This window comes from Manduca sexta, chromosome 18 (assembly GCF_014839805.1).
Source record: "Manduca sexta isolate Smith_Timp_Sample1 chromosome 18, JHU_Msex_v1.0, whole genome shotgun sequence".
NCBI classification, from domain to species: Eukaryota; Metazoa; Arthropoda; class Insecta; order Lepidoptera; family Sphingidae; genus Manduca; species Manduca sexta.
The window spans coordinates 7,936,045-7,953,670 of NC_051132.1; the positions used below are offsets into that span (position 1 = coordinate 7,936,045).

Below are 17,626 nucleotides of genomic sequence, written 5' to 3' on the forward strand. Positions count from 1 at the left end.
TGTCGACTGTAATTAAAGTGGTATATTTAGGTTATGTATACTTATTTATATATTTATACGCGATATTTGTAAGATATATTAGCTGTTATTAGGTTATATGATTATTAAAATTATTTTAGGAATGATTTTTAAAATGTGTTCAATTTCTTTTGCATTTACAAAATTATAAAATGTATAATACTATTGACATTTTATAGATTGTAGATAGTATAAACTACCTTTCGTTCTATATTGTAGGCGGCATATTTTGTCAAGACCTACGGCGAAAGAAATAGCGATTATGTTAAAAAAGTATTATCTTTGATACAAGCAACATTATAAATTAGGACAGTGATAATACGATCCAAAGTATTATGACCCTCATAGGTGTAATGAAACAAGGAAAAAGCAAAAAATAAAATCTTCCGTAAGAGATATAAAGAATTAGTAATGACATATTTGACAATATATTTCCCTTAGAGCGGAATTTTAATGGTCATATCATATCCAATAAATATGTTATAATCTGACAATTACCAAATGAATTGAACAACTTTCTTCATCATTATTATTTTTTTTTTATAGAATTTGATCCTACAAATATTTGTCTGATGATGGAAAACCCCTTAAAATATAACCAAAACTTGACTGAAATATGTTATTATCTGACAATTACCAAATGAATTGAACAACTTTCTTCATCATTATTAATTTTTTTTTATAGAATTTGATCCTACAAATATTTGTCTGATGATGGAAAACCCCTTAAAATATAACCAAAACTTGACTGAATCCTAACGGAACGCATCAACTGTATTAAAATAGTTCTGTGTTTGTGTCCCGACCCATTGGTCAATTTATCGATTTGGAAGTTCGGAATGTGGACGTCTCTGCCATAACCCGCTCAGACCGATATAAAGTTTGCACGATCAGTTACTGAATTTAATTCGTGAAGTCTTCTGTTAACTTACTGTTTGAATGTGGTTACCGTTTGAATCGAACCCTGGTAAAGGAATAATGAAGGTATAGAATATATAATACTACTTTTAAATTAAATAAAAAAATATGTATATTTATTGAATCTCATAAAAGTACGGCTTTAGAGAAAAGAAGAGGATAAATTGCATTCATATTGGTATCATTAGACTCATTTTAAAATCATACTGATATTATGCAGCAAATTTTTTTTGATTATTTGAATGCCATAATCTCTGGAACTACTTTGATTATCCCTGAGTGCTATAGATTAATTTACTTACTTTTTCGATATTATAATAGTCGACATTATAGAACATAATCATAAACATAAATATACCGGGTCATTTTGGCGTTGTGTAAATAAATGGGACGACATACTCGTTTTTTACCTCTGGTAACATTTAGATAAAAATCATCCATGAAAAACGAATATTTTCGTCAAAAACTCCGGTTTTAAATTTGTAATTTTTTTTAACACTAGTTTCACGTGAATATAATGTATGCGTCAGTGTATTCCTGACTAAATGTGTGATGTTGCCGCTGCGACGAATTCCCTTATATAGTATTCCTGGCAACAAGGCGTGTAAAATGAAAATTATTTTTTAATCATATTTTTATCATCTTCGAAACTTACACTTTTTTATTTTACGTCTACAATACGAATAACTTTTTGTAAAACTTTATTTTCAAGAAGTTAGGTATGTGGTTTCGTTTACTTAACGTATATTGAGCACTCGTAGACCCGACGTCACTGACTGCCTCGGTGGCGTAGTTGTACTGCATGCACGGTACGGCAGCGCTCTGAGGTCCTGGGTTCGAATCCCGGGTCGGGCAAAGTGATGAAATGAAATGATTTATTTGAATCTGTAAAATGTTATACATTATTTACATTCCGTCAATATTAACTCTACCACCAGTTCGGAAAGCAGTTCTCACCAGAGAAGAATGGGCAAGAAACTCTGGTGTTGCTCATTTCAATCAGTTTACTGTGTACATAATAAAGTGAGAAAATAAAAAAAATACAATACAATTGGTTTTTTATTGTTGAATAGAGCAGTTCATTTATAGGCTCGTGAAATAAGGAATAAATTAATTTAAATTTTCATATGATTGCACAACCCTCTCAGGAATCATGAAATTTCTCTATGATATTTTGGGTTTTTCTCCTCAGTATCAGCCCGGAGTCTGGAATTTGTGCCCGATATGGCGATAGGCTCGCCCCCTATCACATCATGGGACGGAACACACATGGCGAAAAGTAGGTGTCCTTTGGGGGATAAATGCGTGATGTGTGAAGACCCGATCTAGTCACGCTCGGTTGAAGTAAGCGTAGGCTTTAGAACCGCCATTATCACGCACATGAATCCTCAAGGGGTTAGTGGGCTACTAAAAACACAGTTTTCTTAAAGTTTACGCGTTTGTAGTGAAAAGTTTAGATGTAGCACTCCGGGAGTAATTTTACTTTCCATAATATTCCTCGTAAACGAAGTCTGAGAGGTACAGTGGGTCTTGACGCGTATAACAAACACTATTAACATTAAAGAGTTAAGGACAACGTAAATAGTTACTAAAATAATGATTTTAAGTATAAAATAAAAGTCTAACGTACCATTGTTATGACTAAAAGGCCAAAAATAGCTGTAGCACTTTTTGAAATAAAGTATATTATAATAGTAAAGGTTTATTATTCATGTATACGATGTTTGACAGATGTTCGGGTATTGTCGTGTCTAGCTCTTTGAGCTGTTTTGGAATTACAACGCAGTTTAGGTGTTAATTATTCAACCATTGTTTATATTAACATTGCTTTAAAATTTATAAATAAAATAATAAACACGGAGATTTTTCAGTGTAAACCAAACGTAGCTAAGTGTTCTGAAACCTTATATTTTTTTGTTTCTAGCAGTTTTGTTATGAGTATTTAATACCCGTGTTCACAAACGATACTATGCGGAATTTCAACAATTCCATAGTTTTATTTGCCTTTGGTCAATTTTGTTTATCTGACAGCCAATTGAAGTAAAGTCATATCTCAAATTAGCCAATCACAGCGCCCCTATGTCTAGGGGTCTATGCACTGAGAAGGCTGTAATGCAAAAGCAGTGAAACACAGACTTATTATCACAGCATTGTTCCGTACTTAGCTAAGTAACGTTCGTGAATACGGGTATATTTTAATGTATAACTGAGTATTTTTAACTATGCCCCATGAGGAACAAAGTATTAAAATAGTGATAGACCACAGTACTTACGGTTATTGGTAAGCCTACTTTATGTTGAAAGTCCCATGTTGTATGTAAAACCCTTTTTATCTCATTGAGACATTCTCTAACGTACGAAAATGTTCTTACTTACAAATTATTATCGTAGCGTGGCTGCGCTTTAGTAGTCTACACTTGAATGATTTCGTTCATAAGTAATTTGTAAAGAGTCGGTTTAAGGATATTTTAGGAGTTTGGTTTTTGAATGGCTTGTAGAATTGCTGCTTGCATAATGCTATCAAATTAGTTGTGTCACTCATTTATTTCACCACAGAAGCACGTTCCTGAATTATATTTTATTCATATTTTTTTTAATGTAATAAATAAAGAGTAATCGCTGTTTCAATTTGTAATTAAGTTCTACAGAATTCAAAACTTATATAACTAATCAAATATAATTTTAATGAATAAGCAGTAATTAAGCACATTTCGTTTAATTAATGTAATAAGGGAAAATAAATATGACATGAATCACTATAGTTACTACAAGGAAAGAAATAAAATCATTCATTTAATGAACAGCATCGGCCAAAACTGCGAAGATAGAATACCCGTTGTACAGCGTCTGAAAAACAAACTATAGGTAAGTATTAAAACTTGTATTAAAATGTAAAACCAATGGATCGAACTTTATAAAAACGTTTGTTTCCTTTTGGAAAATCACACATACTCACGCCTTTTATCCCTAAAGGACTAGACAGGGGGGAACTCTTGCATCCATTTTTCGCTGTGCGTATTTCATCTTATGATGTGATGCGAGCCTATCGGCATATTGGGCACAGATTCCAGAACTTAATGTAACCTTAACTTTGACTTGGGAATCGAACCCGAGACCTCAGCATTGCAGTTGTCCCGTAATACAACTACACCACCGAGTCAAACACACAACACAAATGTTATTTGGATGCTGAAAGTGTTAGGATGGATTCAAATAAAGGCAACTGAAACCTCGTATCGTATTTTGAAAAAAAAATGTCAGAACACGTTCTTATTTATAGGGTAAGTACTATTTAATCTGATAAATGTACCTATACATTTCACTGATGGAAGGTCTCTATTATGTTAGACTCTGCCTGGGTAGGTATCGCCGCAATGTCAATGGGTAGTCACTGCTGTGTTCCGGTTTGAAGAACATTATAGCCAGTGTAACTACTGGACATAATACGACTGATCATGTCTTAAGATGGCGAGCGCAGTGGAATACCAAACAATGGTGGTGTTTCTACTGTTTATGGGTGGTCGTATCGCTTACCATCAGGCGAATGACGAGCCCGTCTCGTCATTCAAAGCAATAAAAAAAACATATTAGGACTTTTATTCTGTGGGGAAAGGCCCAAATTGATCATTATAATTTAAACATTGATATTCACCTGCGCATACGTCTCTAGTGACATCACCGCCATACCACCAGCGGTCAGCTTTAAATGACTTTGAGCGGCTATGATGACTGTTAGCAAGTTTTTTTGCATGTCGATGGGCCACGAGGTCCAGCTTGTATTGTAAGCAGCAAACGATATGCCTTCACTCTGGAACGAGAGAATTTGAATTACATTTTAAATTTTATTTAATTTTGAACTCTAGTTTGTTTATTGGCATATAAAAATAAATGAACCTACAATAAAGATTACGCTTAAACAAATGGTGGTCGTATCGCTATCGGCGATTTTTTCTAACCATTTTTAGTGCTAGTCCCGCTGTAGATATTGCTCCTTTTACGAATTGTTATACATAGTATGTAATGGTATATAGCTCGGACGAATCTTTTGGAAACGTAATGGGTTGTACAGTACAGTGATCTTGTCGATATTACTTTATCCATTTAATAAATGTAGTTTGCACTTTCGCCATCTATTCTTATCTATATAAATAACGTAATATCGACAAAATCTGTGCATTAAGACATTACTACAACAATCAGTAACATTCCTCGGAGCTCGCGTGTGGTCTGTACATCGATTACAGATTATCCTGTAGATAGATTACAGGACCATAGTGCGCATGCGCATATCCCAAGGCAATGTATTGCTGGCGCAAGATCTTTTTGTAATTAAATTTATTATTTAAAGTATAAATGTGTAGACATAAACACCTGTTCTATAATTTCATCTCCCAAATAGCAATATACGAATGCATGAATCAAAGCCGTAATAAGGAATGCGATGAAATTTATTGCCAGGGTTTTTTGACTGAATCCGATCTGAAAAAAGAAACACAATATTAATTCCTTAATTTGCTATCAACATTTATCATTGTGCTGGGCTTAATTCCTTCATAAAATATTTTATTTGTCTTAATACTTATAAAAATCTAGTATGATTTTGCTTTAAAAGCAAAATTTGATAATCGACGTTATTAAAGTTTTATCACCTATATAAAAATGACTACAATCTAATACACGACTTACCAAAGTAAGGATAACCGCATTCATGCAAACTTCTGTTGTGAAAGCCACGTTTTGTATCAAGAAATATTCTCGTAGAAGATAATCCATCTCTTTTGAATATCTGAAAAATAAATAATTCTATGAATATTTATTATTGTAAAGGTGTGATGTGAGTACATTATAATACCTCTTTGAAAATCCTATGAACCTAAATATATTATGAATCTTCGAGAAGCAAAAGTTTAAAGTGTAAATATATTAACTCATTATAGTTCTTAGTCTAAATATTCCTGCACTATTAGGTAAATATTTATTTGTGTAATAAGTAGATCAGTACTTATTTTAATTTCATATTCATACAATGGGAGCGAGCGGGACTCGTGTGCTCCCGATCGTGTCGGCCAAGTAATATACGTACTAGCGCTGCGACTGAAGATGAGAGCGGCGCCCAAGGCACGCGACAGGGTGCGCGGGCGCAGGCCGTGAGCTTGGCGTGACATCGTTACGCGTCGGATCCTATGCCTAAATCTTTCTAACCGTGCAGATGCGTACGGTTCCAAAGGTTTAACAACGGTTACAACTACGCGTCAAATTAGTTATTAAACAAGCTGTGTGCCAAATGGGATTACCAAGCGAATAGTTCAACACATAAATTAAATAACTTAAAATATTAATTTCCATGTTTCTATGTTTAAATATTAAGGACTTGTTATATAAATAATATTTTAACTAACTCCTTCACGGAATAAATATTGAATTTGAATATATTATCTATCTTTATTATTTTGGGAACGTAGTTGCTTGCTTCGTTGCACTTTTGCTGGTGGTAGCATATATTTTATGTCCGCCCGGATAGAGATCACCGTACACAAGGTGTTAAAACCTGCCGGTTTCAACAGGCCGGCATAATTGTGTCGGCTGCCGAGGGGTAATCATCTCTCGTCAGTCGACATACTATTGGACCCCATTCCACTTACCATCAGGAGCTGTGCGGTCACTTTGTCGTGTCCGTATAAAAAAAGAACCCAATGTAATATTTCATGGTCCTAAAGCCACCGGTTTTAGCTGTGCATTGTCTTATAGCGATTCAGTTTTATTATTAATTATAAATCATCATACCTTATCAGACGAATGTGTTTTTTCACTATTTTTTTGAAATTTCTTCGCAGTTCCGTTTCTACGTTTTGGAAATACTCCAGTTCTTTAAATTTGTCTTGCAAATCTATAAGTTGGTCTCTTAAATAAAAGATTAAAGTACTAACAAAACATTGCAAAGCGAGACCTCTGTAACAGACTGGGATTGCGAAAATTACTAAGCAAAATTGAACGCCTGCCAAAAGGTGCATGAAACTTTTTGAAATGTCGAAAGGCAACCAGACCCTAGCAGGCAAATCTCCAACCATCATAGATGAACCTGTGAAAATAACGACGATTATAGTAGAAGTAATTGTTGTCGCCACGCTCAGTTTTGCCATTAAAATTTTGTGGTTTTCTGGCACCACATCGCCAGATGCGATCATTTCTTTAACAAGTTTCTTCAATTGGTCCTTCCTGAAGTGAAATACGATAATTTTAAACATGAAATTATAAGCCACGAGGGCTTTATCTACTCCTGCAAGGGCGACCGTTAAATCATGCCTGCTTCGATAAATACCAACAGCTGACAATGAAATATATGTTATACCAAAAACGTGCATCGTTAGATCATAGATTTTGTAAAGAAGTTTTTGATTCCGAGTCCAATTTTCATTATGCCAAAATCCCACTAACATTAGATATTTAATATTGAATTCAAAGATATTATCGCCATAAGTTAAAAGACGTTTGAGCACGGAGACTGCCATTTTGAATATGAGCTATTTCTTATTAAAATTACCAACATAAATTACGTTAATAAATCTATATGCGTGGAAATGTTGGAAAAAAGTTATTGAGCAAGCAATGGTAAATTACAGTGAAGATAGTATCGTAAGTAGTGAATAATCGCTGAAGTTTCTAAACTTGAAGGACAATTACGAGTAGAAATGTAGTTTTGCACTTTGACATTAATATTTTAGTAACATGACCAATGGCGAAGTCTCAGAGGATTTCAACAGTTGTATTTAAAGTTTAAAATACAAGTTGTATGAGATTGTGTGCACCTGATGGAATTATTGAATCTACATTCAGTGTTTGTGTTTACTTAACATTTCTTAGCTTCTATAAAATAAATTAGGTTCTATTCTAAATCTGACTATGGTAATCGAAGCAGATTTAATTTGACTTCTCTTTGAAGATAACTAACTATTTTTCATAAAACTGTCTACTAAGTCTCTTTTATGATTCAAGAATCCAAGCGACATGTTTTATTAGAAAAATTAATACTTATACAAAATAAAAAAGTCGTGCCAGATGCAGCAATAAATGGATATAAGATAGTGTTACATTTTTTAAATAAAATCACTGCCTGAACTATGATATCGAATAGTATATACGTTTTTTTAATGAGGAAAAGCATTAATTAGAGAGTAATAATAGTGTTTATGATAATCAATTATTAAAATCGAACATACGCTGTTGGAAAAATATATTGAAATATTGATTTTGAATATATAATCATAAATGAATTTATCGTTCGCTTTAACGGTGAAGGAAAACATAGTGAGGAAACCTGCACATCTGAGAAGTTCTCTATAGGAATTTCGAAGGTGTGTGAAGTCTACCAATCCGCACTAAGCCAGCGTGGTGGACTAAGGCCTAATCCCTCTCAGTAGTAGAGGAGGCCCTTGCTCAGTAGTGGGGCTGGGCAAGTATATAATACAGGGCTGATATTATTATTATTATTATGCTGTGGCAATATGATACTATTTATTTAGATTTTATTAATAAGTACTTTAAGATTAGCTAATATACTAAATATATAATCGCTTATTTCGTAGAGTACGCATTAAGGGACAATTTTTAAAGTCTCACATAAAATTTATCCATCAAATATAAAAATAAAATAAATAAAAATCAGCCTTGAGACTAATGAATACTCTCTATAGTTCATTTTCATTCAAAGATCATGAGCCGATAAAACCTATCTTCACCCGATAAATCTTGATTAAATTACAAAAGAAAAGGGGAATTAGTATCATTGAACTGAGATTTTAAGTTAAAGACCCAAGCCATATAAGAAATATCTATTTACTATCTATCTATCCAAAGCTTTTGATTGTGTTTAGCACTGTTGAAACGTCACACGTACGTCACGTCACGTCACACGTCACACGCACGTCTTTACTGTTCTCAATAAATCCACTATTAGTTTTACAATCCTAAGTTATTTCTTTCATAATCCATCAAGCACGATATTCTTATCGGGAAATCGAGTCACTATGGGGTTAATGGCATTGCTCTTGAATTATTTAAATCATATTTAAGAAATAGGGTACATATTGTTGATGTCAATGGAAAACAATCTCCTGGTTCTATTATTACAGTGAGAGTTCCACAGGGCTCAATTCTTGGACCTTTTCTTTTTTTAATTTACAAAAATGACTTACCTTATTTTATAAGGGACAAATGTGAGGTAGTGTTGTTTGCAGATTATACTTCCTTATTATTTAAAATAAAACGACATGAATTAATTCTTGACGATGTAAACAGCACTCTCTCAAAATTAGTGCATTGGTTTAGCATTAACAATTTATTATTAAATAGTGAAAAAACTAAATGTATAAAATTCGTCACACCTAATGTTAAAAAAGTTAACGCTAACATTTTTATAAATAGTGTCGAGGTGAGCCTTATGGATACAACTAAGTTTTTGAGTATCACACTGGACTCTAAACTTCAGTGGGGCCCTCGTATATGTGTCCTAGCTAAAAAGCCGAGCGCCGCAGTTTTTGCAATGGGCAGGATGCGCCAACTATCTGAAATTGAGACAGCTAGATTGGTCTATTTTGCTTACTTTCATAGCTTGATGAGTTATGGAGTTTTACTATGGGGTGGTGCTGCTGATATTAATACCATATATTATTCTACAAAAAAGAGCGATAAGATATATTGATTTGCTAAGCTCTAACTAGATGTTCTCTACTCAAAAGCCGTGTTATATCTAAAACATTCTCCCATATTAATTTGTCGAGGGAATATATCGAGTTAAAAAGTTTACCAACGTTATAACGTGGTTAAATTACTTTCACGTGTAAACTTTTATATTATTATACAGAGACATTTGACAAAAAAAATATTCATATACTTACCTAAAAACTATAAAAGTAATCTATACTATTATATAAAGCTGAAGAGTTTGTTTTTTGTTTGAACGCGCTAATCTACCTATCTATCAGGAACTACCAGTTCAAACGGAAAAAATATTTTTGTGTTGGATATCCCTTTGTTCGTGGAGTGCTATAAGCTATTTATCATCACGCCATAATGAATAGGAGCGGAGCAGTTATGAAACATGTTGCAAAAACGGGGAAAATTTATTAGTTTTGAGAGATTCTGTTGTGTGCGCTGCGTAAACGGTTAAAGTTATGGAACAATGATGTATAACGGGATTGTTCCTCTTAAAAAGTTCTACAAAAATATATTATAAAACATAGTCCCCTGCTGCGTCTGTCTGCCTGAACGTATTAAACTCAAAAACTACCCAACATATAAGGATAAAATTTGGTATGGAGACAGTTTGAGACTCTGGGAAGAACATAGGCTCCCGGGAAAATATATAGCGTGACTTTTATGACGGAAAACTTTATAACGCGGGCGGAGCCGCGGCCAAAAGCTATACATTATATGTATATAAAAATTTACTTAATAATTATTGTTTGTAACAAATTACTATTTAATGTGAATAACATAGCAGCATTTTGACGGCCTATTCCAGTAGTTTTGTTTAGATTAATACTGTTGTGGCTGGTGCTGGTTTACTTATTTTGAATTTAGATTGGTGAGATAAATGAATGGACTCCGGATGTTCGGAATAGAATTTAATAAATTTAAAAATTTTACCTAGTCGTTACAATCGAAAGCAAATCAAATTACAATATTCGTGGAGGTAAAAAGGGAGGGGGGGGGGGGGGCAATCAAACAATCGCGATACAGAATAAGTACTGTACGTCATTACTTATTATTGTGACCCCTTGATGCCCCCGGCTGTGGAAGTAGTGGCTTTCAAAATGGTTGATGTCCCGTTTCTAGTTGTTCTGGAACAGTAGGCAGATCTTTGTAAGGCTGCGCCTGATGATGCCTGACGCCGTCCGCATGTCGACAACACGTGCAACACCTTTCTGGCCTTTTTCTTCCCCACAGTAAAAAACCGTGTTATGGATGCCCTTCTTGAACCTGGGGAGCGGAAGAATGGCTATCTCGGACTCAGCGGCTGTCTCCAATTATACTGTCATGCCGAGTAAAACCTGCGATATGCTGTTTCTGCGCACGAACGCCGTCCTGGCCTAGAATGGTGCGAATGTCACGTCCTAAGTGGCATTTCAAAGATTGTCGTACTTTATGGCTACCAAGAAGTTTGGCTGCAGTTCATCCTTCTTGACTGACCATTTTGTTTGCATCTGCAGCTCGAAAATGTATTCCTTCGCCCAGCGCTCCCAAAAATGTTAGCGAAGTTGTTCTGCCCACTGATAACGCTGGAGATGGCTGGTTGGTATATCGCGTAGGTCATGGCAGGCCTGAACAGTCGGTGGGCGATTAGTCAGGAAATGACCTGGAGTGAGTGGTGCAAAGTCATATGGATCAGAGGAAAGAAGTCGAAGGTTGAGAGTTGAGGACAGCTTCTATATGCGTTAGTACCGTGCTAAACTCTTTGAAAGTGAGATGTGCATTTCCTATTACTCTACCAATATGATGTTTACACGAACGTACCTCAGCCTCCTAGATACCACCAAAATGTACGGCATAAAATTGAATTTGATATTTTGGCTTGTAGCGTATTGTAAAATATCCGCACTACAATTTTATAAAATCATTCATGAGGCCAACAAAGTTACGACATGGGGAAGCTGAATGTTCAGCTTTATTAATTTAATTATTAACATGTGTTAATTACGAAATAAAAAACGAGCAAAGGTGTGTTTGCCAGAGATCAAAACAGGGTGTTTTTTGTCGTATGTGAATTCATCTGAATACGCCAAACGGACCCCTACGTGTATTATTTTTTTGCCATCTAAAAATATTTTAAATTTTGGCAAACAACCGATGTTAAGCAATGTTATAATAGCATCTTCTATGGGGTAAAACTCCATTTAAAATAGTCGAACTAATGTTTCTTCAGCACGATTCAACTCTTCCTTGTTAAAACTACCGTTGCGCTTATAATGTTTGAAACAACTTGTGAATGAAAATAATATGTAAGCTATGGAATGTTTCATGCGTTTAAATTGCAAAAATCTGTGAAATGGGAATAATGACGATTCAGAAGAATCGTTAGCTTCAACAGTGGTTATGATTGATTTAATTTCTGGTTACTCACTATGCTTAAATGAATTTGCGTCTTTATGATTTTCCATTAAAAGACTAGGCTCTCGAAGGAATTCCGGACCCTCAAACCACAAGGTGGAGGAGGAAAGCTTCTGTACACTAACACCGCGAGATGCAAAATTATTCTCGCTGCTCACCTGACGCCAAGGAAGAGATTGCGTTATCTCTAATATCTCTGTGGTCCTATTTTGTATGAAAACCTTAAGTCGATAGGGTGCCATGTAAAGCCAATTTAACACTATACTAGACTCCGTCCAGAAAACAATGTTGATAAATTCGCAATGCAAGGAGTTTCAACCCTATAATAAAGCTGAGCAATTAATATTAATTTCCTTACGCCGGCGCCACACATAGCAAAAATGTGCAAAGATTGTTTTAATGTTTGCGTATTTGCCATTCGGAATCGGTTTTTCGACCACACATGAAAGCTTTCAAAGTTATCCAGTTGCTTGAAGGAGAACCGATTATATGGAAACCTAAAAGTAAGAGCCATCAAAATTGAAATTTGGCCAGTGTCTGTAACTGTGTTCAATTGCGTGGCAAAGTCTTTGTTAAAATAATTGTCTGTGTGTGGCGCCGGCATTAGAGTAGTATTCGTGTAAAATGAAATTATTTTTAATCATATTTATTTTGTTCGAAACTGACACTTTTTTATTTTATATTTTCTAGAAGTTAGGTATGTGGTTTCGTTTTGTAACGTAATATCAAATTAACCCTGTATATTGAACACTCATTAATACCCGCTCGCTTTAGTCACGCTCGCACCAAAGTACATAGCAAAATAGCTGTAGCACTGTTTGAAATAAAGTAGGTTTTGCCTTACAGATCAGTTGAGTAAACAAATATTAGTATATTTCTTTTGAACAGTTGCTTACAATATGGTAAAAAACAACACGATTCCGTTTCGTTTTACTCAGATTAGTTGAGACTCACGCATTGGTCTCTCGATCAATTATAAACATCAATTTACGAGTCAAGATTTTTTTAGGACTTTTTAAGGGGATCTGGATGGTTTTTAGAGTCTAGGTATCACCGAATTACAATTTATATATTTGTTAAAAGACACATATAACAAACCTTGCCGATTATCTAATAGAATTATACATACATTACTAAAATAGAAAAAGGTTTATTAGTCATGCATTTGTGCTATGTTTACGAAATTTGACAGATGCTTAGAATTTCTTCGAGCTGTTCTGGAATTATAACGTGGTTAAGGTGTTAATTATTCAACTATTGCTTTAAAATGTAAAAATAAAATAATAATTCGAAGATTCTTAAAGCAAATGTTAACCGAACGTAACTAAGTGTCCTGAAACTTTATCTTTTTTGTAATTCATTCACAAACGATACTATGCGGATGCATAGTGTCAAAAAATCCATAGTTTTATTTGCCTTTGTTCAGGTTCGTAAATCTGACAGCCAAGTGAAGTAATCAGTTGTATCTCAAATTAACAGCGCCCCTATGTCTGCGCACTGCGAAGGCTGTAATGCCGCGAGCACTTAGAAACAGACTTATTATCACAGCATTGTTCCGTACTTAGCTAAGTAACGTTTGTGAATACAGGTGTATGTTTATATATAACTAGCTTTTGCTCGCAGCCTCGCCCGCGTGAAGGAGGTTTCCGGGGTAATTTTTTTCGACTTACTTGATATGCATCGTTATATTATGACCAAATTACACAAATCATTATAAATTGTAGTCTATGTGTTATTTTGATGAATTTCCAATATTACTGTAAAGTTTCATTCAAATCCGTTCAGTAATTTTTTTGTAAAAGAGGAACAGACATACTTACATCCATACAACCATCCTCACAAACATTCGCATTTATAATATTAGTAACATTGAATATTTTTAATTATGCGCCATGAGGAAAAAAAAACAATAAAATAGTGATAAGCCCCTGAGAATTTAAACTTATTGGTAAACCTACTTTATGTTGAAGGTCCAATGCTGTGTGGCTCCAACTCAAAATCCTTTTTATCTCATTGAGTTATTCTCTAACGTACAATGTTCTTATATACAAATTATTATCGTAGCGTGGCTGTACTTTAGTTGTCTAAATTTGAATGGTTTCGCTAATAAGTAATTTATGAAGAGCAGGGTTAAGAATATTCCAAGAGTTTGGGTTTTTTGGATGGCTTGTAGAATTGTTGTTTGCATAATGCTATCAAATTAGTTGAGTCAGTCACTTATTTCATTACAGAAGCACTTTCCTGAATATAGCACGAATCATATTTTATACACATTTTTTTAATATGACAAATAAAGAGAAATCGCTGTAGCAATTTGCAATTAAGTTTTACAAAACTCAAAACTTATATAACTAGTCTAAATAGCATTTCAGTGAATAAGCAATAAATAAGCACATTTAGTTATATCGTATAAGAGAAAATAAATATTGCACGAATCTCTAAAGATACTACAAGGAAAGTAATAAAACCGCCCGTCTAATTAACAGCATCGATCAAAACTGCGAAGATAGAATACCCGTTGTACAGCGTCTGAAAAACAAACTTAAGTTTTAAAACTTATATTAAAATGTAAAAGCAATTGGGTCGAATTTTATAAAAAAACGTTTGCTTAGATGTGGAAAATCACACAAACTCACGCCTTATATCCCTGAAGGGGTGAACAGAGGGATAACTTGTGCGCCCATTTTTCTTGAACCGAAAAACCTAGTATCACTTTGCCCGACCTGGGGATCAAACCCGAGACCTCAGCTCTGCAGTCGTCCGTAATACAACTACACCACCAAGTCAAACACACAATACAAATTGTTGTTTGGATGTTAAACGTGTTGGGATGGATTGAAATAAAAACAGAAACTGAAAATCGGATTTTGAAAAAAAATATTGGCTCACAGACCACGTTCTTATTTATAACTTACTTTTACTCCGATTGAGTATATACGAGGACTTTTATTCCGTACGCTAAATAATTATCATTAAAATTTACGCAGAATGGACATTCACCTGCGCATACGTCTCTAGTGACATCACCGCCATACCACCAGCAGTCAGCTTGAAATGGCTTTGAGCGGCTATGATGACTGTCAGCAAGTCTTTTTGCATGTCGACGGGCCACGAAGTCCAGCTTGTATTGTAAGCAGCAAGCGATATGCCTTTACTCTGGAACGATGAATTTGAATGACATTTTAAATTTTATTTAATTTTAATCTCTAGTTTTTTTTTATAGGCATATAAAAATAAATGAACCAACAATCAAGATTAGGCTTACACAAATGGGGGTCTTATCGCTATCGGCGATTTCTTCCAACCATTTTTAGTACTAATGTCTCGCTGTAGATATTGCTCCTTTTACGAATTGTTGGTGTTTATGGGCAGTGAAGGTCACTTAGTCGTAGATATAGAATGCTATAGATTACAGGACTATAGTTCCTATATCCCAAGGTAATGTTTTGCCCAAGAAAGATCCTTTTAATAATAATTTTAATTATAAATATGTAGGCATAAACACCTGTTCTATAATTTCATCTCCCAAGTAGCAATATACGAATGCGTGAATCAAAGCCATAATAAGGAATGCGATAAAATTTATTGCCAGAGATTTTTGACTGAATCCGATCTGAAAAATGATAACTTATAATATTAATACAGATATTACATTAATTTGCTATCAAAATTTATCATCGTGCTAAAATTAATTTATTGAGCATTTTTTTTTGTAAACACTAAAAAAAACCTAGTGTAATTTATCTTTTTATAAGCAAAATAATATTTGGTAATCACACAAATGATTAAAGTATTCGTTAAGACGTAATCAAATTTTTATCAGCTATTCAATAACTAAAATGCATTATTATTATTTTTTACCAATCACTATTAAAAGCTGTTTATATAATTTTGTCTTAATTGCCGTTTTTTTTCTCATTACTACTAAAATGTACTAAAATGCTACAAGAAAACATAATAAACAACTTACCAAAGTTAGGGTAACCGAATTCATGCACACTTCTATTGTTATAGCCAGGTTTTGTATCAAGAAATATTCTCTTAGAAGATTATCTATCGTTTTGGAATACCTGAAGAAATAATTCGACAAATATCTGCTATTGTAAAAGTATGTTGTGAGAACATTATAATACCTCATGGAAAGCGCCTATGCACCCAAAAATATTATGAATCTTTGAGAAGCAAAAGTTTAGAAGAAGTAATTAGACGAATATCCGTTATTGTAAAAGTATGTTGTGATACATTATATTAACTTCATGGACAGCGCTTTACACCCAAAAATATGTGAATTTTCGTGAAGCAAAAGAAGCATTGTGTTTCGTGCTATACATATTCTTACACTAACTAGTAAATATTTATTAATTATTTAATTAGCTTTGTGCTTAATGGGATTGCCAAATGAGTACTTCAACACGGCAATGAAATAACTTAAAACACCAATTTCCGTGTTTCTATATTTCAAAATTAAGGACTTGTACAAATAATATTTTAACTAACTCCCTCATGGAGTAAATTTTCAATTTTATTGTGTCTATCTATATTGTTTGGTGAACCCTTAAGTTGTGCGTTGTTAGTTAGCATTTTAGGATTAAGAATTTTATAAAAAAATTGTTTTAATTATAAAACATCATACCTTATCAAACGAATATGTTTTTTCACTATTTTCTTGAAATATGTTCGCACTTCCTCTTCTGCGTCTTTGAAATTATCCAATTCTTTGAACTTGACTTGCAAATCTATAAGTTGATCTCTTAAATAAAAAATCATAGTGCTAACAAAACATTTTAAAGCAAGACCTCTGTAACAGATTGGGACTCCGAATGTTACTAAGCAAATTTGAACACCTGCCAAAAGGTTCATGAAATTCTTTGAAGTGTCGAAAGGCAACCAGACCTTCGCAGGCAACTCTCCAGCCATCACCGATATACCTGTGAAAATTGTGACAATTATAGTAGTAATAATTGTTGTTGCCAAGCTCAGTTTTGCTACTAAAATTTTGTGTTCCTCTGGCACCACGTCGCCTGATGCGATAATTTCTTTAACAAGTTTCCTCAATTGATGCTTCCTGAAGTGAAATACAATAATTTTTAACATGAAATTGTAAGCGACGAGGGATTTATCTACGCCTGCAAGGGCAGCTGTTATATCGTCCATGCTTTCGTGTATACCAATAGTCGTTAGCGTAAGATATATTAAACCCAAAACGTCCAAGGTATTATCATAGATTTTGTAAAGAAGTTTTTGATTCCGAGTCCAATTTTCACTATGCCATAATCCAACTAACATAAGATATTTCATATTGAATTCAAAGATATTATCGCCATAAGTTAAAAGACGTTTGAGCACGGAGACTGCCATTTTGAAAATGAGCTATTTTTTATTAAAATTATCGACATAAATTACGTTTCCAATAAATCTTTATGCGCGGAAAGGTCGGAAAAGAAGTTATTGAGCAAGCAACGGTAAATTACAGTGAAGATAATGTCGTAAGTAGTGAATAATCGCTGAAGTTTCTAAACTTGAAGGACAATTACGAGTTACAATGTAGTTTTGCACTTTGACATTAATATTTTAGTTACATGAC

The 17,626-nt window shown here is 34.0% G+C and overlaps 2 protein-coding genes across 2 annotated transcripts; both read right to left on the minus strand.

Annotated features, from left to right (window-relative positions):
- Positions 1-3,641: 3,641 nt before the first annotated feature.
- Positions 3,642-7,445, minus strand: LOC115448047 (odorant receptor 4). The gene is made up of 5 exons (XM_030175343.1): positions 6,721-7,445; positions 5,623-5,722; positions 5,308-5,415; positions 4,589-4,744; positions 3,642-3,783 (listed from the first exon to the last, which is right to left on the minus strand). The coding sequence occupies exons 1-5, from the start codon at positions 7,443-7,445 to the stop codon at positions 3,730-3,732; spliced, it is 1,143 nt and encodes a 380-aa protein (XP_030031203.1). The 3' UTR covers positions 3,642-3,729.
- Positions 7,446-13,976: 6,531 nt separating this feature from the next.
- LOC115448048 (odorant receptor 4) lies at positions 13,977-17,403 on the minus strand. The gene is made up of 5 exons (XM_030175344.2): positions 16,676-17,403; positions 16,013-16,112; positions 15,548-15,655; positions 15,043-15,198; positions 13,977-14,571 (listed from the first exon to the last, which is right to left on the minus strand). The coding sequence occupies exons 1-5, from the start codon at positions 17,398-17,400 to the stop codon at positions 14,518-14,520; spliced, it is 1,143 nt and encodes a 380-aa protein (XP_030031204.1). The 5' UTR covers positions 17,401-17,403; the 3' UTR covers positions 13,977-14,517.
- Between the last annotated feature and the right edge of the window lie 223 nt (positions 17,404-17,626).

Bases quoted from the DNA above. Each gene is read 5' to 3' on its own strand.
- LOC115448047 (XM_030175343.1), bottom strand. From the start codon at position 7,445: ATGGCAGTCTCCGTGCTCAAACGTCTTTTAACTTATGGCGATAATATC. The intron at 5,416-5,622 runs GTAAGTCGTGTA...TTCTTTTTTCAG, and splicing joins ATGCGGTTATCCTTACTTTG to ATCGGATTCAGTCAAAAAAC. The intron at 4,745-5,307 runs GTGTTTATGTCT...CTCTCGTTCCAG, and splicing joins GAGATGAAATTATAGAACAG to AGTGAAGGCATATCGTTTGC.
- LOC115448048 (XM_030175344.2), bottom strand. From the start codon at position 17,400: ATGGCAGTCTCCGTGCTCAAACGTCTTTTAACTTATGGCGATAATATC. The intron at 16,113-16,675 runs GTATGATGTTTT...TTATTTCTTCAG, and splicing joins AAACATATTCGTTTGATAAG to GTATTCCAAAACGATAGATA. The intron at 15,199-15,547 runs GTGTTTATGCCT...TCATCGTTCCAG, and splicing joins GAGATGAAATTATAGAACAG to AGTAAAGGCATATCGCTTGC.